The 26290-nt window shown below is 39.5% G+C and overlaps 1 protein-coding gene across 3 annotated transcripts in view; it reads right to left on the reverse strand.

Annotated features, from left to right (window-relative positions):
- Window positions 1-807: 807 nt before the first annotated feature.
- Window positions 808-26290, reverse strand: part of LOC124164578 (S1 RNA-binding domain-containing protein 1) — a 95611-nt gene continuing 70128 nt past the window's right edge. The window contains exons 10-15 of one of the 3 annotated variants that reach the window (XM_046541971.1): window positions 22029-22218; window positions 15625-15798; window positions 14457-14588; window positions 8317-8402; window positions 1741-1911; window positions 808-1199 (exon numbers count right to left, since the gene is read on the reverse strand). In XM_046541971.1, the coding sequence (XP_046397927.1) occupies window positions 1006-1199; window positions 1741-1911; window positions 8317-8402; window positions 14457-14588; window positions 15625-15798; window positions 22029-22218 (947 nt within the window). In that variant the 3' untranslated portion in view covers window positions 808-1005. Of the gene's footprint in view, window positions 1200-1740; window positions 1912-8316; window positions 8403-13289; window positions 13507-14456; window positions 15446-15624; window positions 15799-22028; window positions 22219-26290 lie in introns of those variants that run through there. The other 2 variants (XM_046541973.1, XM_046541974.1) reach the window with 2 other exon arrangements.

The following is a 26290-nucleotide window of genomic DNA, read 5'->3' on the forward strand; positions in this document are numbered from 1 at the left end:
TGCCAGGGGGTGTTAGGGCACCAGCCGCCTACCCATAAAAAATGAAGTGCTTTATGAAGTTGGGACTAGCATTTATTAAAGTCCTTAATGGTTCGGGGGAAAAAACAAATTCCCATATCTATCCGTTCGGCTAAACATCTCTTACTTTATCACTTCTATCGGACCTGGAAATATAGTAGGGCTCTAATATTATGTTCTCCGTGTCGCTCTTAAAGATATCCATTCTCAATTGTCCAAGCAATCTAAGCCTAGCGCGCAGCCTCTGAGTCTCCAGCAGCTCCCAGCCTAATTCGCTTAACATCTGCGTAACGCTGTCTGTACGCCCGTAACAATTTTGGGTAAACATGAGAGCAGAAGGAAGAGAATAAGATTTGTAGAGAGAACGAAGGGGCCTTATTGTGAATTGAAGAGGGAAGTCGATGGAGGGAGGGGAGATTGCCCAAATACTTCTTGAGTAGAAACCTACTTTAATCAGAGGAATATTTTTATAATGCTCACAAACAAGCAAAATCATTTTCCTTTTCCTGTGGTGTAACAGTTTACAGAGTAATCCTAATTGGATGAGTAAATGCCATTTATCTAAAGGAAATACATCACACACAAAAAATTTACTCGAAAAATAGGTTGCTCAGCAATTGAATAAAAATGGCAGTCTTTAACATCAACAAACAGAGCTAAAAAAGTAACCTTTTGGTGAAGGGCTGGATGAAAAAAATTAGCACCAACTTAGCATAGAGAATACTCCATGAATTTTCAAGTCATCTTCAAAAAAATTAACTCATTCTTGAAAATACAAATAAAACACAATTTGCAAGATGTGCGATAAAAGACACACAAAAAATAATTTATAAAAAATTACACATACAATGCAATACATATTTTACAACAGGGGGGTGGAATGACAGTCTAACAAAAAGAGAAACAAAAAATGCCTTTCTGGTGTCATAAAAAGGCACAAGAGTACTTTCTTCCTTCAGAGTGATGCAAAGCATTGCGAGTGATAAATCACTGATTAGGTAGCATAAGATCAAGCGCAATCCGCTTCCTCTGGATGTCTACTTCGACGATTTGCACCTCAATTTTATCACCCAGCTGAGGTAGAGTCATTCCATACTTTAATCGTGCAGTTGGCAATAATCCATTTTGGCCCACACCAATATCGACAAATGCTCCAAAGTGTGTGGTGTTTCGAACAATGCCTGCAACACAGGAAAGAAGTTTTTATGCATCAAAACAATGCTATTCCTGCAGAAAATATCCACTTTTTATGGTTGACAATTAGCAGCACCTTTTAAGCCTTTTTTGTCCTCAAATACAGTACATAATTATAAATCACTTAATACTGAATATTTCTCAGAACTGCAATAACACTGCATATTTAACTTGTAAAGAATGGAGCATATCTATTGACATGGAATCAAGTGTGATTGAGTTTGTCTATCAGCCTGGTCAGTCACTGCAACTGGTTTAATGAACATTGTTGAGGAAAAATGAATTGATAATGAAAACTATGCGACACTTGAGGCACTGAAAGTGCCATTTGAAAGCAATGAAAAAGAAAAAAAAAACCCTGCCATTTTGGGTTGCACACTGTGTTCCACAGTCAAATCATGGAAGGTTACTCGGGGACTCGGTGGAGTTCTACATTTAATAATAATTTATTTATTATAAATATTTTCAAAATAATAATCTAAATTAAATATCACAATATGATTGATTATGTAGTGCAGGATCTCAAACCTGTGAGAACGTCTCCTGGACTCAAGTCTTCCATGGACGTAACTCCTCTCCGGAAAAGAGGTTTCTTGAATTCTGATCGGAGGTCATGGTCTGGGGGCTGGGTCAACCCGTCAGTAACCAATTTGGCAAGTTCTTCACTGATATTCATCTCCATTGCCAATGCTCTCAAACCTGAAATTCCAATTATTATTTTAGGTTATCCACCAATAAATCTTCGCACACTTGGCAAGTATCACATAAGATTCACTATAATCCACAAACATTGCAATAATACATGATTCTCCAGTGAGTGACAAAATGTGCATGTGTCATCCACCATTCACACATTTAAATGGGTCCACAAAAGTCGGATCGCTGAAAGTAGAGCAATTCGAATGTCGAGGGGAAATATCCTACAATCACGTCTGTTGACAAAAAGTTATCATCATGATGATATGCTCTACTCAAACAGTTGTACTGATATAAACTGGTTACGAGAGGAAATTTATTTCTACATTTCCTCAACATCATCAGAAACTCATCACTATTTTGAAAATTTATTCAACCATCTTTGCCAAAGAAAAATACACTTTTTGATGCTTGGAAAATGGTTGCTTCACTTCCATTGACACCTTTTTCTAGAACTTCTCCATGCATTGGCATACAAATTGATATATGTAATGAAGGAACAAACTCTTACACATGATTATCCCAGAGAAAAACTTTGCAGTAAATGCAATGTGTGCACCTCACACATGCTCTGTTGACAATTATTGGATTAAAAATTATTACTTATTTCTATTTTGATGTTTGTTTATCCTCAACTTGACTTGTGGTAAAGAACCCTGCAAAAAGTCTCCGAACAAGCATCAGCTTGGCAGCAAGCAAATGGTTTCTCTCTTCCTCAAGAGAAACAAGCAGCCATTGGCACAGCTATCCTGGGATGAACATTTGTTGAACAATTACAAGTCAATACAAAACAAACTAACACGCTATTTGGTTTAAATTCCAAATTTTGTCAACTGTGCATGTATACGACAGCTGATTGAGCAGTTACCGTGATACAATAATTCAACTGCAGGTATCTCGAGTTGGTTATTTGCAAGGACAATGGTGATTTTTTTGTATCGCACAAGTTGTGTTCTTCCTATGTGTGTTACGTACACCAATAATCAAATTCACATTCACAGAGATTGCCATAAGCTTATATACAAACAGAAGATGAAACTAAGAGATAGGAACACAAACATAGTATGATGACATGGAGATGGGATGATGGCCAAAAACACATGAAAATACATAATTTCACCTCTACTGAGACTAAAACCAAAGACCTGCTTTCCACGCAGATGCTGACACCAGGGAGCTACCAATGTTTCTTAAATCACCAATTCGAGGGTTTGTGCCATCAATTGCCCTAGATGTACACAATGTCTCCTTGGTTCACCAATTTTAGCAAATCATCTTAATTTGATTACGAAACGAAAACCTCAAAGTCCTACACATTAGACATAATTCTGGATATAATGCAGATTCTGGATAAAACATGAAATGGCTCAATTAAGAGTGAATTGAAAAAGATAATCAGTGGATTACTTTATGGCGTTTGAACAATTTAATAAAGCTAACAGCCACATCTAATTTTCCAATTGATTTTTGACTATTTTAGCTACTTTGACTTTCCTCAATTTTTAAATGTGGTAGATATAACGCTCGTCTAAAAGTTAAACAAATAAGTTAGGGGTAATAATTCATTTAAGAAAGAAAAATATTTTTAAGTGAACGCAATACGCATGCCTCCTACAATGGTGGCACCCTGCCCAGTAGGGTGGGCCAAAAAAAGTTTTTTTTTTTTCTGATCAAATTTGCCCTATGCGGGAAGTTGCTAAATGATATAAGGATCTCGCACACAATTTTTTTTTTCAAATCGAATGATATTAACCACTGCCGCCCAAGATCTAAAGTTTAAAATTTTGCAAAAAATAATGCTGATTTCAGAATCAAATGGCTATGATGACGAATTTTATGAAAATATGGGATAATGAATAATATTAAAGAGTGGATACATGTTTATAGTTTATGAAAATAAAATTTGAAGTTTATTTGACAAAATCTATGGTTCAAACAAAGTCTATGAATTAACAACAAAATTAGAGTATAGACCACCCGCTCAACACAAACTCATTTTTGTCTACGTTACTAAAATTCCATTTTGGGGGCTAAATCACAGGTAAAATAATATTTATTTCGATTGAATTTAAGTTTTTAGCAAATAAGTGATCATATGGCAGTAAATAATACCACAAAAAGTAATAATTAGGTAAATTATTTTAAATTAACATCAATCATAATGACGAGTAATGTACCAATGAAGCTATTTTCAATAAGAAATTCAGCCAAGGCTGAGAAAGAACAGAACCTGAACACCAAGCATTTCACTAAGTAATTCTCTGCTAGTTTTGTGAAGAAACTACCCAGAACTCACCACGAGGAAGTGGCCCACCATCGAGTTCCAGCCGTGTCCCCCCAACCAATCTTCCAACGGAACATGGGAGGATTGACGCAATGGTGAAAATAGAGAAAAAGTGTACCTGGTGTGGAGTGGAGTGCGTGATATTTGTTGCACCCGAAAAGTTCAGGGGTAACGATTTGCCTGCTTATGAAGAGATGATGAAAATGTTTTTGTACTCTCGGTACATTGAAGAAGAAAGTTAAAATACCACTATTTCTGTACCACCCCACTATATTTCTCCCCTCCATGAATTCCAATGACTTGCATCTACCAGCTATCACCCCACTTGATTATGTCTCCAACCCAGAAGATAGAGCAGAGAAAATCTGGCAGTACGTGGTTCTCCCCAACCCCGGCTTGGATGAAGGACGTTATGCAGTGGTGCCAGTCAACAGGGGCGCCTACACGGCAGATTTGCAGCTGATTTGAACATCGCCCTATTACCCCTCCACTCCTTTGCAAATTCCCTCCTCTCCACCGTGACACGTCTCGGAGGCCGGCTAGCTCTCTCTTGATCGGGCGCTCACGGTGGATAGATGGCTTGGCTGAAATGGGTGATTTCTGCAAAATTTCACAGCTTGTACTTAGTTTTTGGTAATGTTTCCTATGGGATCATTAGTTATCATCGTTGTTTTCTGTAATAATTCTGATTTTGAATACTTCTACTTCTAAAAGATATTGTTTGAAAATAACTCGTAAATTTTTTTTGACCATTGTTTCTTGAGTGCTGATTTCTTGTTTTTGCAGTCTTCTCTTAACCAGCTTGTGACAGACGATTGGAGTTCCCTGTGTCTGGGGCTTACGTTCACAATCTCGGAGATTAACGACGTAACGCCACAGTTAAAGAAAACAAAATGTTGAAAGTTCATATATTTACAAAAGATTTACTTGAAAAATTAACGTGTTTATATTATAAAAAGTATTGAAATTAGTTTAACACCCTCTATTTTCTAAACTTCCACCCCCCCCCCCCCCCCCCACACCCCTTTGATTTTGGACCTCCCCAAACGAAACTCCTGTGTGGCACCTTTTAGTGACTTAAAAGTAAATCACTTACTAATAGAAAGCCTTCCAATCATTACAGACCCTAAAACCTGAAGGAAATGGCTGGTCCTCATTTAGTGTTTTTCGGCATTAGTGTGTTAAATTTTCCCCCCCCTGAAAAATGATAAATTAGGATTATACTGTATTTTCTAAATTATATTACCGTATATCTCCGAATATAGTCCCCCCTTTTTTTCCAAAAATGGCCGCGGAAAAATAAGGGGGGGGGACTATAATCGAGTGTAATCCAATTTAGCATACTAAAGGTGACCATAAAGTAATAAATAACGGCATAATGGCTAATGTTCTCGTAGTCTTTTTATTTGAGTATATTTATGAGGATTATAATCGGAGATATTAGTAAATACTGCCACGTTTTACCGGAAATTAAGACAATTTTTACCACAAATGTTGTACAGATACGATTATTCCGATTCAAATAGCATATCGAATATGCGTTTTCACGGAATCCATCGGGTAGCCGCTAATTTTTCTTGGAAAAGTATTGTTAGAATAATTCAATCGACACTGATCACTTAATGACGCAAAACAGTAAATAATTAAAATGAAAACTAAACACACACTATCATTACATTAATCGAACACTAGAATTGAATCAATAGTATATGTACCCGTCGCTCATTTAATAACTACACGATTTAAATAATTGCGAAAAATAAACAGATAAAGTGAACCTTTCGTGACGATTTAGCATTTTATTGCGTCCGTAGCTACTATACGTCCATGTGCCCGTGCGGTTCGTGTTTACAACCACTGCCTTTACGGCCTTCGCAGGACAAGAATGCGCAATAGGTGATGCATTTGTTTCTGAAAAGGCGCAATAATCGACGACTTTAAACCAGAAGCGCCGGCATTACTGCATTTGATCGAAATACAGCGACTCAGCATCGAAAGTGTAATCAATTTATTGAGGAATATCTTCAATTCGTCAGGGTAAATAGGATCGATAAATTACGTCGCATAACGTTTCGCAATTATTTCCGCGATATTTTCTTTATTAAAAATAATTTTACGTTCAACAGTGAGGTGATGGATCAAGTAGAAAGATGAGGATCAATCCTGCCGCAGATAAGAGGCCTTCAAAGACGGAGTTTCGATGCCAATTTAAAAATAGCCGTTGCAGAATACGCCGTAAATCATAGTATTTACAGCGCTAATACATCGCGGAAGTCATTTCGGGGGTCTCGATGCGGCAGAATCAAAGAATTAGAGAAAAATATCGTCGAATTTGTGCGCAAATGCAGAGCAGAAGCTCTTTGTGTAACTTATGCAATGATTCGCGACGAGGCATTGAAAATTGATATAATTTTTTTCAGTTTTAATGTTTGTTGGAAAAAGTTTATTTCTTAATTTTAATACTTTGATATTTGTAAGTCCTGTAGTTTAATTGTTTTGCTTAGCAGGCATTTGATAGCAATATTTTTATAATATTTATACTTTATTTAACACAATTTTATTTAGATTTCCTAAATTCTTCAGGTCACTTGGATTTGTGATGACTTGATGGGTGTGTTACACAGGATCTAAGGAAGTTTCAGGGCCAAATGCAAAACTGTTTATGGGCTTTAAGTTAAAGCTTATATATTGACATTGTCTGTAGTCATTTGGAAATCAAAAATATTAATAATTTGTGAAGGTTTAAAAAATACAATAGCCTTGGATACTTTAAAAAATTTCTCATTTCTTCATTACATCTGGTTAAGGAACTATAAATTACTGATACATGCAATGGATCACAACATGTTTTAGGTATAGTTATTTTGTTGTGATGGAAAATATGTGAACAGATTTGTTCTTAATCTTCACAGAAAATAATAGTTTTTATCGAATCTAGAATCTTAACTTGCTAACCACAGAAAAATTGCCTTCCTTTACATTTTAAAATTTTTCCCAAAACTGAGGTCTCAAAATTGGGGGGGGGGGACTATATTCGGGGGGGGGACTATATTCGGAGATATACGGTAAATCTCAAAGGCTCTATTCCTGTTCCATGTGTGCAGTAATCAATCCTAATTACGACCTGAAGACAAATTATTACAAAACACTTAAACTTTCAGAACTATATGCACAATGCACATGTATACTGATTTCTTTTACATAAGCTTTCGATCTTTTTTGTTTGGGGCAACTTTGACCATTATATACAGAGAATAATCCACAGCTAATGAAAGTGGAAATATGTGGTCAATAGTTCCTACTTTAATTAGAGCTTTAGCAACTTCTTTAGAGCTTCTCCAACTAGAGCAGAGAATATTCTTTCAAGCCATACGAAAGAAATAGGAGTACAATATAAAACTTTTATCACGAATCTAGACAAACAAATTTTGAGTGAAAATCAAAAAAATATTTATAAAAGTGCGTTCAATTTATATTGTTGTGTTTTGTGTTGTATTAAAAATTTTGTGCAAAAAATAATAACACATCAAAGAAGAAACTCAGTTCTTTATGATACACACAGAAAATTTTGCAACCTTATTTCAGAAAGTCAGAAGATCGAGACTTCTTCTATTAAAATCCAGGTGCAACTCTTTGTGCTCAGATATCGAAAAGAATAATCAAATTTATAAGAACACGCGAGCTATGAATTCACCCCAATCTATCAAATTGTTATAGTTCCTAGTGGAAGGGTTCGTAGGTAACAAGTTAACACAAGAACGACCGAGTTAGCTAGTAAAATTCATTCCTTCACACGATTCACCGATTTCTTTCAATGAATTTGGTCTTTCGTGACTTTTCATCCATTTTAAAGAACACAGGTCTCTGCCATGTGAATGTTTTTAGGAATTAAATGATATTTTGCCTAGAATGACGGCATGCCATAGCCAAATAGCTCACGTCCTTGTTCTATTGTTATGGATATTTGTAACTGATTTTGAAGAAATGAGATTTTTTCTGATTATCATATGTTGTTCTAACACAGCCATTTGTCCCTATGTTCAGCATGAAAACACAAAATAAGAAGCAAAACAAAGATTCAAGTCAAAATGATAAGTGAAATAAAATTCTAGAATGCAGCTCACCAAGATTAGCAACGGCCCTCCTCATCAGTAGAATGAACCGTGGGGATCCAATGTCTGTGAAGTCCGCCCCACATCGCCTGATGATTCTAAAATTGGAGGGAATGCGCACAACTTGAGAAATTGAGTTTTCACACAAATTTATTCTCATTATACACATGAGTTCCAAAGATTACACAGAGATTCAAATATCAAATCCTGTTGAATCCGTGGATTCAAAATTTGATCAAAACTATGGTTATAGATTAAATAAAAAATGTGAGAACCTATTATTAAAAATATGTATTTAAGATCTTATGTTCACACAAGGATCAAAAATATTAAGATAACCAACTGATTCATTTTCAGCCATAAAGCTTATAATCCTATTTTAATGCAAAAAATTGGTACATATGTACTTAAATTGTAAGCTTAAAATTGAAGTTGGATAAGGTGTGAAAATTTGAACTTCCTTCTCTTATGGAGTCATGTTCTACACATTCAATTTGAACTTTATCAGCTAGGGTCTTTCAGAGTGAATCACCAATTCTAGCGGAAAATTGGTCTTTTGTGCATTCTTATTCTTGCGCAAATAAATTCATCAAAGAAAATACATTTTGACTAAAATTGAAGAAATATGCCACCTAAATATGCACTAAAAATTTCTAAATAGGAACTCAGAAACTATGTATTTCATGCAATACTGTTGTAGCTTTTTTCAGGTTTCCCAGAGACTATTTGAATGGAAATTAACATGTACACTAATGGCGATGAAATACACAGCCAGGTGGTACTATAATCAATATACCCAGGTGGTTACTATAACCAATAATGCCTAAATTAGCATGCAAAGGCTTGACCCCACCACCAATGTGGTAGGCTAGAAATATTCTAAGGCTTGATGCCAAAAAATATAACTCCCCAATAAAATGCCTTCAACCTTGTCATTGTATTCCCTTCTACTGTCTCGAGTCTTCCATTCTAGAGTAATGGATTTCCCACATTACTGGACACATATTTGACAACATTAACCCTTTGAAGTTCAGATTTCCTGTGTGGCTCTTATGAAGGAGTCTCTTACTTTCATGACATGATTGATGCAAGTTAACCAAAGTGCCATCCGATAAATGTGGAATTGACATGGAAATTCCATACTGCAGCTTTAGACTCTAGAATGCACTATGTTTCTCCTTAATCCATTCATTCTGAGGCCTATCAACAATCTACTAAAGGAAATCACTTGCAATAGCAGAAAATGAGTTTAAACCTGTCTTAAAAAATCAAGAAAACAGTGACTTGGAAGTGGCAGAATCAATCCCAATAAATTTCAATCTGTATACGAATATGTAATACATAATGATTATTTCCATATCAAGGGATTATTTCCACCAAGGCAGGATTCGAGCCACACAAAAGGGACACGCACAGCCTATTGTGCAAAATGTCCCACAAAAGCTCAAATGCCACCTTTGTCCCCTTGTGTTGTACATATTCTCTGAAGGCCGTACAGGGACTATATTTGGATTAAGAAGGAAATAAGCAGCAAATGGGAACACATAAAATTGTTTTTGGCTTGATTTGGTGGAAGTTCGATACATCCATGATGAAAGAACACGAATGGTAATTTCCACTCTTTTAAATTCCAAAACAACAACAACAACAACCAACCCAGCTTTCAACACCTTGTGTCGTTTTCCATTTGTGATACAAGCAACACTCTCTCCGAATTTACACCCGGAGTAGAGGTGGGAGGAGGGGGCATGGGGCATTGGGTGGGGGGAAACAGTTTGGGGGAACAAATGGATGAAGGAACAGAAAACTTTAAGGTTAAGTTACTTGTTTAAGTTTAGCATGACGTCGAAACCCTGGCCTTCGCTCACGCTCCACACTCGTTTTCTGTTCCTTCATCCATTTGTTCCCCCAAACTGTTTCCCCCCCCCACCCAATTCCACATGCTCCCACCTCTACTCTGTGTGTAAATGCGGAGAGAGTGTTGCTTGTATCACAAATGGAAAACGACACAACGTGTTGAAACTAGGGATGGTCTGATCGGATACTTTGGATCCAAGTATCCACTGATATTGTCTTTCATTGGATAAATTGGATCCAAAGTCGCAGAAGACATCGGATCTGGATCCGAAATTTTAAATAATAGCTTCACAGAAAGCATCCTCCAATAGAGTGCAAAGAGTTTCTATTCTCTCTTCGAATGCACCATCGCTCTACGACGCTTGTCCTATTCATGAACCATTTTGTTTAAAAGCTCTCGCAGGGGTTACGTAGCAGAATTTAAGCCGAGGAAAATAAAAAAGGCAAAGTATGACTGGCACATAGCGTGACATTTTCCCAAGAAATCGAACAATCATCGGGGGAATCTCAGCGTCGTAGGATAATAACCACATTAAAAGTGACTACGTTGCAGATTTCAGAAAACCACCCTCAGCCCAATGTCAGCCCGTGCCTCCGATGTTTTTTTTTCCTTTCTGAGATCACATAGACCATAAATCATTGTCTTTGAAGTTACATGAGAACAATAGAAGCGTATTTCATCCCCTATCTCCAGTCCTCTACCCCTAGTCTCACCTTTTTTGGCCTACCACCGTCAATTCTCCGTTTCTGGAGGACAAATGCTAGGTGAGTGACTTTTCTGTGACTGGGCCCGAAGATGTCTCAATAGCTTCGGCAATCAGATGACATGCACAAGATTTAAAAAATAATGAGACCAAATGTGATACGTTTCTGACGATATCTTAGTTTTTTTCAGCTCTAATGGATTGCCAATAAGTTTTCTAGTTACAACTAGACTATACTAATATTCCACATTGTCGAAACACCACAGTTTTTAAGGAAACCAGCGTTCATTAGCACCCTCAAACAAGTGGAGACAGAATGGAAACACTAGCTGCATTATCACATAGCTTGCCCGAATTTGCTTTGAAGGCAATGACGATACAAAATAGCAAGACCTGACTTGTTCGTTCTTGACTCCCTCATTCACAGATAGTGTCGTTGGTTGAGAGACGGAGGGAGGGATGGCGCTCCTTCCCCTCCACCTCTCCTTCTGCTCGCCACCCCTTCCTCTCGTGATCGCTGAGCGGTTGTCTCGTTCTGTTCCCACACCCCGTCGTACGTGAAATCAATGCTGTTCTAAACGTTGTCAATTATATCGCAGATTGCACAGTTGCAACTGAATTTATGATGTATTGATAAAAATATATTTGATTGTGTGGAACCATTTTTATTGCGATAAGGAGAGCTCAACGTATGCCATGAGCGTGCATTGTGGCTATGGCATACTGCGTGGGGAGGTCCGGACAGTCCCCCCCCCACCCCCCAAAATATGAAAACACAATTACTTTGCTTCATAAAAATAACAAAATATTGAAAAATCATGAATTTACAAAATTTGACATATGAAGTTTTTTGGTTATGAAAAGTGTTAAAACTAGTTTTAAACCCTCCATTTAGTACCCTGTTTTTCAAAAATGTTCCCCTCTGGTTTTTGATTCCCACGAACGCAATTCCTGGCAGCCCCACTGAACTGCGAACTGCGGCCTGAAACTATCACGAGGAAGTGCAAAATCCACCTCACCACAACTGAAGCATTTACAGGCGAAACACAAGTCAGCATATGGCGAAGAGACAAAATTCAGGGGAAGCGTGCGCGAGGAAAATTTGAATTCTGTAAAATAGCTTGAAAGCTTATAAAAATGATTTTTAATCAGCTAAAATATTGAAATGTGAATGAAAATCTAAATAGCATTCCTTTGATTGCATATACCCAGGAGAAAACTGAATAACTACTCTGCTTTATAGCAGGAATGTGAAAATGCATTTGGATCCGAAAATATCCAAAGATCTGGCTTCGAAAATCAAGGATCCGATCCAAATCAAAAAAAAAAAAAATCCTGGATCCGTCCATCCCAAGTTGAAACCATGGTCGGTTATTCAGTTTTGGAATTAAAAACTGTGGAAGTTACCATTTGTGTTCTTTCATGGTGGATAGCAAATGGGGTCTTTCCTTCACATCCAAAAATACTATTCATTAAATGAATTTGGTATATAGTAAATCAAATGATATACGTAGAGGAAGGTACAAAGAAAAGTTACAAAAAAAAAACTTCTTGTTCAGCCATTCTCACATAATATTAAGATACAGAATGCATGAGTTACCAGCCACTGTTCATGAGTAGGTGATACCGTTAGGGAGCTGGTTTATTGACTCCTTCAAGGAAAAGCATTCATTGGGAAAGAAATTTCTCACTAGAGTGTAAACAGCAACAAACCACTTGAAGCACGTGAGCGAGAGAGGACAAAGAGTAGCAGGGAGGAATCAAGAAACTGAAAAAATAAAAGTCTCATTATTTTTCAAACTCTATCACTATCTACAGTAAAAAAAATTAGAGCAGGGTCCCCTCAAGTTTTCCCTACCATATTTTTCTTTTTCATTTTGTTCTTTTTGGCATTCGTTCTGGTCCCAGTTTTACCCTCAACAACATCTGGTGGAACTGAAAAATGATCCATCTCTCAGGGTACCCACCCAAACTAAATTATGAAACAGATTAGTTTTTTTCCAGGTTTTCACGGTCTACATGCTGTCAAATACACGGTTTGCAGATAAACCATCTTAGGCAGAAATATTGATTGCATAATTATTAATGGCCGAATGTTAACCAAAATTTAACAAATGCGACAGATGCCGTGAGTGTAAAGGCAGCAATGAAAGTGCTCTCTCTCTCTCTCTCTCTCTCTCTCATGACGTCACACATCGTTTGCAAAATTCAGCAAAAGGTGAAAGGTTGCGAGTGGGAAAATGGAGGGACCAGTTAAAGAGTTTCTGAATTTTTGCTACGGTTAATGAACACTTTGGTTACCAGTCTTATGGCTTTGGTACAGGCTGAAGGTCAATGTAAGGTCATCATGGCACAGGGGCCAATAATTGCATTTAGAATATACTTGTGCAGATAAATGCATGGACAGTGTTGTGACTGACCTTGAAATATGACCGATTCTTCTTTTGATCCGTCAATCGTAGATCTAAAATCAAGTTTGAGAGACTTTTTGAGGTTTTATCACAAAATTCACGCCTTTTTCCAGGTTATTGCACGGTAGACAAAATTCACGGCTTATTCACGGTTGAGTGGGAAGCCTGATCCGTGATAGGCAATCTTACATCTTACCTCCATTACTTCTGGCATCAAAACAGCAACCATCCTTTATAAAAATGTCAGCCATAAGCATATTCAGGTCAATAAGCAGACCGGGCATTAAAAAAAACCTTTGCTTGTCATTTTCAGAGGAGATAACTTTAAAATTTTCTCCTTTGCTTCTCTCGTTGGGATATAGGTATACCTTCCCTCCCTTTTGAATTGCCAACGAAAATCTTACGGAATTTGAACCATTCACATTCCATAGCCACATAGTCACTTAGAAAAGTGTGAAATTACGACCACGTATTCCAATGCTCAACCAATGCTCACTTTAAATTGTGCAAAAAATCCACTGGGAAAAAATCATTTGCCTTGACCGGGATTCGAACCCAGATCTCCCAATATCACGGTGGCTAGTCCCGGTATGCTTAAAAAGTACGCTAGAGCAAACACCTCTGTGTGTTCGCGCTTTGCTCTTCGGCTGAGGCTTGGACTGCTCATGGCATCGTATGCTCAGCAGTCCAGCAACACCCTGTCCGGTACAGTCCTCAAATTTTCACAGCGGAGAGAATGATGCCTCGGTAGCTCAACTAGCTAAGACACTCGACTAAAAATCGGGATCTTCGGGTTCGATTCCCAGTCAAGGGGAATGACTTTTTCCTCTGTGGCTTTTTTGCACAATTTGTGCATTGCGGGTGACTCCTGTAAAGTTGTCACCATGGCCAGTCCCTATATACTGAAATTTCTGTTTAAATTGAAACAACTTCAAAATTATTTTTTTTTTAGGCTTTGTTGACATGAACTACCTTTTTAAGTAACGTTTACTTGAATTGAAATTTTGGAAAACACCAAATCCTAAAATTTATATTTTATACTTTCATAATTTGCTATTTCACCTGGTAAAATTTATTATTTAAAAGTAATGCAATAAGTATAGGAAGATTTCATTATTCCAGATTGAGTCATTGTTATAATAACATCCAGGTCAAAAATATTACAAGAATGTTAACTTACCGCTCAGCCACAGAATATGATTCTGGATGAATCCAAGTGCTATCTAATGGATTATAGTCACAATTCACTTCTTTAGCTTTTGTTTTCTTTCCTTTTTTCTCATTGCTCACTCCTGGATTTTGAGAAGAGTCACTGGAACAGAACATGACATGTTAACAATTTAAGGAGAATAAACTGAAGTTCTGAAGTCAGAATAAAATTAATACACGTACCAACATGCTTCACTGCAAACCTCACTAAACCACCATTGACTACAACAAATTTCTTCATGAAATACAAAGATAAATCTTCCAGTAATTGTGGTCTGAAACTCAAAGGTACTCTGATCTTTTCATTACGAATATGTATTTAAAGAATGAAACATGTGGTTTTGAGTAGTGATAATAATTTTTCATAGTAAACAGCTGAAGCCAATCGATTGGCATTCCACAAGTGGATACACAAACACAACCAAACACTAAGACCAGAATATTCCCTGCCCCAGTGGAACTTGCAACCTTCCGTTAAGTAGAAGAGGACTTCAATCCACCAGCCATTATCGAGGCCAACAATATTTCAAACATATATATACGACATGAGTTCAATGTACAAGCTCAATAGATACGAAATTTTACACAGCTCATGTTACATGTTACAAAAGAACTACCAGTCAATGATGTTTAACAATTTCAATTGCTAATCGTTTTTATTTAGAAATGCAAATAGGAATAATTTGGCCCCAAGATCATAGCCTGGAATAACACCAGTGAATGTAGAATTATGTCATGCCAAAAATCATATTGAGTGCGCCTCATTAGCACTCGAGGAGATGGCTCTGTACTTCAACCCGCATTACGCCTTCACCCACTTCAACTCCCTCTGCTGGCCCAGCAAGCAACACAGTGAATGAAATCCCTCGACCCAAATTTCAGTCCGCTCCTTCCCCTTCCATCCCTACTTCTCCTCACAACACTCCTTCCATCCCGACACTCAGGTGTCCTGCACCCCACCTGACATAAAACAAAATGCATGCATGATAGATGCACAATGGAGATAGAAGATGTTATGAAACCCGGGTCGTGCTTCTTTAAATATACGCACTAGTGAACCTTACAAAGTTTATTCTTTTATTTTCCATAATTGAAAGGTTACATGCAGTTAAGCCAGTTATACTTAATGCACAACTTACCTTCCTACAAAACATGTTTGTGGCAAAATTCTCACAAACCCAGCACACTGCTCAAAAGATTTGGCACCAATTCCTTTTACAGTCTTTAACTGCTCTCTATTCCTGAATGGTCCATTACAACTCTTCCAATCCAATATATTCTGAGCTCTGGCTGCATTCATGCCAGAAATTTTCCTGAAAGAAATATAACTTCATTCTCTCAATATCTTTCAGAGGAAATTTGAAAGATTTAAAATAAAAACAAATCATGTTTGCTTAGTTGTCAACGGCATTCGGGAGCAGCTGCGTCTTGTGCTTTGTCACGCGAGCTTTTGCAGCGATTGTAGAATTACCATCCCAATCAAACAGCTATTCATGGCGATTCCTTGTACTTATAATTTGCATTACATCCATCTCAACCGAAAATTTCCTATGGCAGTGGCGAAATACCAAAGGCAATACCAATAGAGCCGTATTTTTTTGGATACATCGTGCAGAAAAAAAATTGAAAGAAAACAGTGGCGTGGGGAAAAAGCTGACCTCATGCAACCCGCATCATGCGTCTATCCCGCTGTTAGGTTCACGTGATATCACGTCGTAAATAAAAAATTCATAGCTAACAAATTAGAGCCAAGAAATTTCTTTCATTACTTTACCCAGCTCTTTTGGCATCCATGCATGTGTTTTGCATTAAAAAACGGAAGCTGCACCAGGGGATAACTTTGACTTTTACATGGTCAGCATTGACAGTGTTAATTGATTCAGGGAGAAGCACTTATTGAAGCAATGATTTGCTCAACTAAGCAACAAACCACACGAGTCATTCAAAGGGTAGTTTGTCTGCAAGATGGTTAAGGTGGTCCATTTTTCACTCCTAATGGGTTGCTAAGTAGATTAAGAATAAAACAAAAATGGCGAAAGAGCTCCTTCTTCCCTCCACCACTGTAAACAAATGTACATATTGTAACCGGTGCATTCTGCCCGCTTACATAGTGGCGCATGAGACGGGAGTGCGAGGTAAAGGAAGGCCGTTTTTTTTTCTTTTGATATGTGTCCGTGTGAATGTGTGCGTGAGTGTCATGAATCATTGAGTCCCCATTTGATGTTTCCCTATTTTTCTCCCCACAATTGGTAATGCTCTCCCTTCCCCCCCCCTCCATATGTGTGCAAGTCGAATTCTTAAGACGAAGAAGAACGTGGTTCCCCCCCCCCCCCCGTGTCCTTGGTGAAGTGACCGTCCAGCCCCAAGTGCATCATCCCTTTCTTTCCCCTGACCCCCCCCCCCTTCCCCGGTGTTTCCTCCCCTCAATGGCTATATAACGTGGTGCACCGGAGGAAAAGGGGCTTAGATGATTTTCTTTTTTGGCGATTCCGAACAAAGAAAAAAACGCTCCCAAGAGTAGGCGGAGTGTGGGGAGGCAGAGAAAAAAGTTGGTGGAGAGATCCCGAGAGAGAGAGAGAGAGGGTGCCCAACGCGAGTAGGAGTTGCAAGGTAGACTCGTGGTGCTGATGAAAGGATCTCCCAACTGTCGCAGAGAGGCCATCTCCCACTCGTGAACCTGCCGGAGTTGACGCAGAGCAGCATACGCCGCGGAACGGAATCGCCACGATCAGCAGATCGAGAGCCCCGAAAATTCGACAAACTGTAAGAGAAAAGCCACGAAATCCCATTCCCCCCCCCCCAACCCCCCCCCCCCCCTCAAGGAACAGAAGAAAATTCCCACTTCACCAAGTCAAGAAGAGAATTCATTAAAAACATTGATAAAATTCCCCCGCACAAATAGAGAAGAGGACAGTACTTCCCCCTATTACCGTGTGAATTTCTGTGCAATATCTATTTCGTTGTTTCATATTTCCATCCCCCCCCCGTTTTTTGTTTTTTATTTATTTGTCCCCTTTTCTTGTGGTTTTTGTATGGGTTATGAAAGTGAAAACGTGTAGCGTGATTTTTTTTGGGTTTAGGTTAAGGACTGAAATTTTTCTGTTATGCAGCATAGTGAAGTATGCGTTGTATTTCATTGAATTCAAGGAGAAGAAGTTAATTGTTACTTTTGCCATTGATTTGCTTGTATTTGTAAATGATCATATTTAAACTCATTAAATTTATGTTGAGCGAACTACGCAGTCGAACGGCTTTCTTTATCCGAACGCTCCTGTCTCAGGTCTCATCACCCCTAAACTTCCCCTCCTACCCTTTCCCAAAATCCCATTCCCTCGCCCCAGGTGCACGGAATATCCCCGCTACACCTCCGCCCCCCCCTTTTGCCCTCCAATCTCCCCCTCCCCGAATGTGCCCCGCACGGTGGGGTTACATCATTGGCACCCGAACAGGGACATTAGACCCGAGTGACTCAAGCGGAGTGATTAGTAAATTCGTTTCGTGTTGCATAGATCGCGGAAATTTCGTGGAGCGATTTTTTCTTAAATTTGTGAATCAGATTCCCAATTTTGTATGCGTCCCTTTCATTTCTGCTCATGTTCTTGTAGGGTGTCCGGATTTAATTATGTTTTTCTTAAATTTGTGAATCAGATTCCCAATTTTGTATGCGTCCCTTTCATTTCTGCTCATGTTCTTGTAGGGTGTCCGGATTTAATTGTGTTTTTGGTGGGCGTCAGTCAGTTGGCCACCGTATTAGATAAAGTGTGGGTAACTTGTGTTGCGGTGGTAGCCTTGACCGTGACTTGCCTTAGCGTGATTTCCATGATTGTTACTCTTTCAGCGAAGTGCGAATTTCATTGTTATTTTTTCCTTGTGTATTTTGTTGTAATAATTACTCTCGTACGCGATGGAACCGGAAGGTAAGAGTTTTAGAGAATATCGCGAACCCCCTAGATACGATGAGGACGGGTCAGATGCCAGTAGTGAGGTGAAAATCATTGACGTTTCTAACTGGGATGAGGAGCCGCAAGCGGAGAAGGCGGAGGATAGAATAGAGCATAGGAGTGGAGGCACCGAAATTACCAGCCTTAATGAGTTATTTAAAAGACTAGAGGAGAAACTCGATGAGAGGTTTGAAAAATCTGAGGAAGCTAGGAGGGAAGATAAGAGAAAAGCTGAGGAAGCTAGGAGGGAGGATATTAATAAATTTGAAAGACTAGAGGAGAAATTTGACGAGAGATTCGGAAGAGCTGAGGAAAGACTTGATGAGAGATTTGAAAAAGCTGAGCGAGCTAGAAAGGAGGATATCAAGAAATTTGAAAGACTAGAGGGGAAACTTGACGAGAAATTCGAACGAATAATGAAGGATATGAAAGAGCGTTTCGATACTGAGAAAGATGAAAGAGGGAAACTAGAAGGGAAGTTGGAGGCAATTAATGGGAAGATTGAAGGAATTGGGGAGATAGTGGACGAACGCGTTCAGGAAGTAAAAAGGGAAGTAAGCGAGAAGGTAGAGGTTGTGAGGGAGCAAGTTGTAATAATTTCCCGAGATGTACAGGAGGAGAAGATCCACCACGAAAAAAGAATTAAAGATCTTGCCGAAGAAGTAGCGGGGATCCGTCGAATGAAGGCAGGCGGTACGGGTTCTCCGACTAATTTTCCGAGTCCCCCGGCTAATTTGCATTCCGTGGCAAACCACATGAACACCCCATAGCATTTATGAGGGGAGTTGAAAACTACTATTCCGTTCACGCCATCCCGCCCGAGATACGATCGCGGTTTTTCTATCAGATGTTGGATGAAGGGGCAAAGGGATGGGCAGATACTATTTTTCCTTTTCCGGAGGAGATGGAAGTATTCAAACAACTATTTGTCGCGCGGTATTGGAGTAAAGAGCATCGGATAAATTATAAAATTAAAGTTATGTCGGGAATGTACAGGAGGACGCCGGGAAGTAGCATGCAAGAGTACGCGACTCGGAAAATCGCAGCGATCAAACTGTGTGAGCCGCCGGAGAATGAGGAGGAAATGGTGGCATTATTGGTAAGACATTTCCCACCATATGTTCAGGATTTGCTCCGTAGTTTGGAAGTTGCCACTTACGACAAGCTCTTAATTATGCTCGGACGATTCGATCAGTCCCAAAATCATTTTGGAAGGGCAGAAGAAACCCACCCTAACGTAAACGCGATAAGGAATCCGTCACGCAGGGGGTTTAGCTCGTGGCACCATGGTGGAAGCCGAGGAGGAGGGCAGACTCAAGCAGATAGACAGGAGGGAAATGAGAGAGAAGGGGGCGAAGGGAATCGGAATGAGGATAATATGCCCCAATCTCTAATGGATTTTTCCTTTCCACCTCCGCGGGCGGAAAACTTACGGAGTTTGGGTCGAGCGACTTCCCCCACCCAAACCTGCCGAGCATAAAAGTGGAAGTCCCCATTTTATCAACACTACGGGTAGGAAGGACCCCAGCCCACGAGTTGAATCATGAGGAGAAGGAGAGGCTCCATTTATGTCCAGAAATTAAAAGTATGCTTCAAAAAGGTATCAGGGATATCTTCAACCGTTTCGAGAAAGCAAATTTAAGGTTAAATATAACTAAATCTAATTTCCTAAGGAAAGGAATCCATTTTTTGGGACACGTTATTGATAATAAGGGAACGAAGGCCAACCCAGACAAGGTGAAGGCGATAGTGGATTGCGAACGGCCGAAAAACGTTCGGAGCCTTCGAGCATTCCTTGGAATGAGCAACTATTACGCGCGCTGTTGTAAAAATTATTCTGATACAATCAGCCCAATGTTATTTTTTCCCATTGTACAGCGGACCATATGTCATTCGCCGTATCGTTGCCCCAAATGCTGTCGAGTTGGAAGGAGAAGACGGCGGATTGATAGGTCCGTACAATTTCGGGAATCTAATTCCGTACATGTCCGAGGTCTAATATTTTTTTTCCTTTGCCAGACGCGTTCCCTAGGCGATGTTTTGTATTCCGCCTTTGTTTACTGTGTGTTGCTCCGCCTGAGTAGGAGGGCGTTCCCCTCGCGAATCGCGATTTTTTTTTTTTTTTTGGGCGGGTTGCCTGGATATTTTTTTTCGTAAATACGTTCCCCGTATTTCCTCCTTTTGAGAGGAGGGCATATGTAACCGGTGCATTCTGCCCGCTTACATAGTGGCGCATGAGACGGGAGTGCGAGGTAAAGGAAGGCCGTTTTTTTTTCTTTTGATATGTGTCCGTGTGAATGTGTGCGTGAGTGTCATGAATCATTGAGTCCCCATTTGATGTTTCCCTATTTTTCTCCCCACAATTGGTAATGCTCTCCCTTCCCCCCCCCCTCCATATGTGTGCAAGTCGAATTCTTAAGACGAAGAAGAACGTGGTTCCCCCCCCCCCCCCCGTGTCCTTGGTGAAGTGACCGTCCAGCCCCAAGTGCATCATCCCTTTCTTTCCCCTGACCCCCCCCCCCTTCCCCGGTGTTTCCTCCCCTCAATGGCTATATAACGTGGTGCACCGGAGGAAAAGGGGCTTAGATGATTTTCTTTTTTGGCGATTCCGAACAAAGAAAAAAACGCTCCCAAGAGTAGGCGGAGTGTGGGGAGGCAGAGAAAAAAGTTGGTGGAGAGATCCCGAGAGAGAGAGAGAGAGGGTGCCCAACGCGAGTAGGAGTTGCAAGGTAGACTCGTGGTGCTGATGAAAGGATCTCCCAACTGTCGCAGAGAGGCCATCTCCCACTCGTGAACCTGCCGGAGTTGACGCAGAGCAGCATACGCCGCGGAACGGAATCGCCACGATCAGCAGATCGAGAGCCCCGAAAATTCGACAAACTGTAAGAGAAAAGCCACGAAATCCCATTCCCCCCCCCCAACCCCCCCCCCCCCCTCAAGGAACAGAAGAAAATTCCCACTTCACCAAGTCAAGAAGAGAATTCATTAAAAACATTGATAAAATTCCCCCGCACAAATAGAGAAGAGGACAGTACTTCCCCCTATTACCGTGTGAATTTCTGTGCAATATCTATTTCGTTGTTTCATATTTCCATCCCCCCCCCGTTTTTTGTTTTTTATTTATTTGTCCCCTTTTCTTGTGGTTTTTGTATGGGTTATGAAAGTGAAAACGTGTAGCGTGATTTTTTTTGGGTTTAGGTTAAGGACTGAAATTTTTCTGTTATGCAGCATAGTGAAGTATGCGTTGTATTTCATTGAATTCAAGGAGAAGAAGTTAATTGTTACTTTTGCCATTGATTTGCTTGTATTTGTAAATGATCATATTTAAACTCATTAAATTTATGTTGAGCGAACTACGCAGTCGAACGGCTTTCTTTATCCGAACGCTCCTGTCTCAGGTCTCATCACCCCTAAACTTCCCCTCCTACCCTTTCCCAAAATCCCATTCCCTCGCCCCAGGTGCACGGAATATCCCCGCTACACCTCCGCCCCCCCCCCTTTTGCCCTCCAATCTCCCCCTCCCCGAATGTGCCCCGCACGGTGGGGTTACAATATGTATGTTGCTCATCGAAATGAGCATGACCGTGAGAGGGGAGACTGACCTGAGAATGCAGTGAGATGCAGCATTGAGATCAACGCCCACAAAGCTGACACATTCAATGACCACCTCATCAAGGGTTGACCTGAGTTTGGAATCAGAAATGTCATGTTGGTACATGCCAACACCCAAATGACGAGCCTCTATCTTGACGAGCTCAGCCAATGGATCTTGTAACCTCCTTGCTATGGACACTGTAAGTAATCAGAAAACTTTAAGAATACAAAAAGAATCAAATTTGCAGAAAAATAAGCCAATGTTTTTCTTAATTTTGCACTCTCAATGAATATAGGTAGGTCTTGCAATTTGAGTGACAGCCACAAGCATCTACTTATGAATGCAAGCATATTCAGGAATGCTAACTATTGGTCAACAAGTACGTACTCACCACAATTACTGAGGTAATTAGTGTTAACAGAGCTTTATTCCATTGCCAAATTTATATATGATCCCCGATGTACAAAATGTGTTTGAGTCCATTGCATGAATTTTTACAGTTGAATGCTGAATTATTTTATACATTATTTTATAATGTAACGTATCTCACAGCTACATTAACATCCACAACAGCTTTAAGTCTTGACAAATAAGTAGATAGCTATTATTATATTGTAATTACCTGCTTTCTGGCACAAACAAAAACTAAAATTCATCAAGCGTAGACTGGGTTCCTAAAAGTTTCATTATTTATCACTTCTAAATAAACATCCATGTATATACTACCCCACAAGCCACCTAAATACACATGTGGTAGGGGGCATTAGGACACCAACCATTTATACTAGAGATGGGTCGGTTTCGGAACCTGGTTCTCAGTACTGCCGCACGGTGGGCTGAAGGTGAAAAAATTTGGCCAAAAATCACTGTAGTCTTAGAGCTATATTAATAAAAAAAATTTTTAACGTTGTGTATTTTAAAGATTTAATGAAACTCATTTAGGATGACTTAGTCCACTACATATATTGCTACACAGTGAAGTCATTATAGTGACACAGGGAGTATAGTATTCAGGGGCAATTTTTGATACCGGAATATCAAGGGAAAGATAGAATGTCTTCTATTGATGACAACATTAAAGATATTAACAAGCTGTGCATAGGTTAAATGATGATTGAAAATTGCTATAGGGTCTTTAAACTTGAAATTTTGGTAATTGAAGGATAATGACGTAAAAATATGTTGTAGTTGAGACAATTTCTCATATATACTGTGACAATTGACTGTCGATATTGCGGTGTGGGAGAAGGTGTGTGGCCTGCTCGGGCTAGAGCAGTCCATCGAGTCTGCCCAAGTTGGTCGGTCCATGTGTGTCGGTTCGGTCGGTTGGCCGCAGTCATGGTGCGAAGTTCGCTAGATCCATTCGTGTATGGTGTATCATATCCTTTTTGTCTTTTGGAATAAAGTTCCAATACCCAGAGAACAACTGTGCAAATTGATTCACCCCTCCCAGAGGTTATGGACCCAGGGGTTACGAGCGCAGGAACTCCAGAAACAGTGAGAAAGTGACTTGCGACCACGTGGTGGATTAGAACTTCTAATATGGAAGAAGAGCGATATAGAATACCGCTATTAGATGGGAAGAACTATAGTGACTGGAAATATAGAATGGAAGTGTTTTTAGATGAGAAGGAAGTCCTGTCACATGTTGAAAGGTCGTTCGATGTCCTGTCAGAACCGTACGCAATATTAGCAAGTGACAACGAGTCCGCACGAGAAAAGAAGCAGAAAGACATTATGCAATTACGTAGGAACGATAAGAAATGCAAAAGTCTAATAATTCAGAGAATACAAGATAGTCAGCTGGAGCTAGTCAAAAGCAAAGTTACCGCTTTTGACGTGTGGAAAGCATTAGAGAATAGATTCGAGAAGAAGTCTGTGATGAGTCGAATGATGCTTTCGAAACAATTACATACGCTTGTGTATGACCCAACAGAGGAATCGTTTAGCGAATACTGCCTGAGATTCGACAGACTGATCCGTTCCCTAAAACAAACCGGCGAGAAAATTGACGATGACGGTGCCGTAATAAGATTCCTGATGACGATGCCATCATCGTATGAGACAGTTGTAACTAGTCTGCAATCGCTGGCTGCAACAGAATTGAAAATGGAGTTTGTTAGAGTGAGGATTGAGGAGTACGAGGCACACAAGAAAGAGACAAGAGATTCAGTCGCTTCGGAACGAGATGTCCCGAATATGGCCTTTGCTGGCTGCAGGAGGGGCAACCAGAGGACCCAAAGTGAAGGAAGAGAGAAGAAAGAAAGCTTCAAATTCAATTGTCACAATTGCGGCTTGAGAGGACATAGGAAGGTGCAGTGCTGGAAGCCTGGAGGAGGAGCGTTTCATGGGCGCTCGAATGGAAGAGGTGGACGAGCAGTTGGTCGCAGAGGAAGACCATGGAACAACGGAGGCAGAAATGATGCATGTTTGGTGGCAGAAGAGGAGGTGGAACCTGCCTACAGCTTCCAAACAACGGCAGTATCATCAGCGGTGGTAAGCGAAACCGCAACACCTGAGAGTGACTGGGTGTTGGACTCCGGTGCATCAGATCATCTTGTTAAGGTGGGAACTCTGATCTATAATATTAGACAATTTGACAATCCAATAAAAATAACGGTAGCAAAGTCAGATACTTTTCTTGTTGCTAAAGAAGTAGGAGATATAAAAGCATTTGCAGTTGTGAATGGAAAAGCAAACAAGATAGAAATGAATAATGTGCTAATAGTGGAAAATCTCAAGTTCAATTTAATTTCTGTTTCAAGACTAGAAAAGAAAGGGTTTGAAATTAATTTTCGAAATAAGAAATGTTATGTCAAGAAAGGTAATGCAAATATTGTTGTTGGCGATAGAATGGATAATATCTATAAACTTCCTATTGTCATTGACGAGTGTGCCATTGAGAGAAAGGCTTTTTCAAGTGTAAGTGATCAAGTTTGGCATACCAGGTTAGGTCATATTGGCAATCCAAATTTAAAACATCTTTGTAAAATTGTTGATGGTATTGGTGATTTGAAATGTGATAATTTAGATGTGTGTAAAATATGTATTCAGGGCAAACAGACGAAACAACCATTTAATAGAACGAGATCTCAAACCACAAGACCATTGGAACGAATACATAGTGATGTTTGTGGGCCAATAACTCCTCTAGCGTATAATGGTATTAAATATATTTTGACTTTGATTGATGATTATACACATTTCACTGTTGTTTTTGGTCTGAAGTCCAAATCTGATGTGTATGAATATTTAAAACAGTACGAAGCTAGAGTCACGAGTCGTTTTTCAACTAAAATATGTGCCTTTAGATGTGACAATGGTACAGAATATGTGAACAGCCAAGTAAAGAAATTCTTTAGAGAAAAAGGAATTAAATTTGAGCTAACCATTCCAGGAACTCCGGAGAATAATGGCGTTGCTGAAAGAATGAATCGAACAATTCTAGATAAGGCTCGATGTATGCTTGTTGGTAGTCGGTTGAGAAAGTCCTTTTGGTTTGAAGCTGTGATGACAGCAGTGTACTTAATCAATAGAAGTCCTACCACAGCCCTTAATGAAAGTAAAGTCTCTGCGGAGATGTGGTATGGTGAACGTCCTGACTTAAGCAAATTGAGAGTGCTTGGGTGTGAGGCTTATCTTCACAAACCGAAGGAGCACACACATAGTAAATTTGACTCAAGAAGGAAAAGATGTATTATGTTGGGATACTGTGATAATGGGTATAGGTTGTGGTCATTAGAAGATAACAAAGTTATTGTGGGAAGGAATGTAATCTTTGTTGAAACTAACAATGACTCAGTAACTGAAAATTGGGATATTGCATGGAAAGATAAATCTTTAGATGAGAGTACTGAGCTGATTGAACCAATTGAACAGGGAAGTGGTGAAAGTGAGGAACCACTCAGGAGAAGTAGTAGAGTGAAATTAAAACCTAAATATCTAGAAGATTATGTAACCTTAGCCACTAATCCTAACGAGACTGAATTTGCAAATGAAGTAACTGTGAAAGAAAAGAGTGATGATACTCTTGATAACTTTAACTTAAAAAATAATTGTGATGTGTCACTCTTTGCAACAAATTACTGCAATGATGTTCCAAATTGTTATACTGAACTACAACATAGGGATGATAAAGATTTATGGTTTGCAGCAGTTAATGATGAACTTGATGCATTAGAACTTTGGGAATTAGTTTCTCTTCCGCAAGGTAAATTACCAATTAAAAGTAGATGGGTGTTTACCATTAAGGAAGATGGTGATGGAAAT

This window comes from Ischnura elegans, chromosome 8 (assembly GCF_921293095.1).
Source record: "Ischnura elegans chromosome 8, ioIscEleg1.1, whole genome shotgun sequence".
NCBI classification, from domain to species: Eukaryota; Metazoa; Arthropoda; class Insecta; order Odonata; family Coenagrionidae; genus Ischnura; species Ischnura elegans.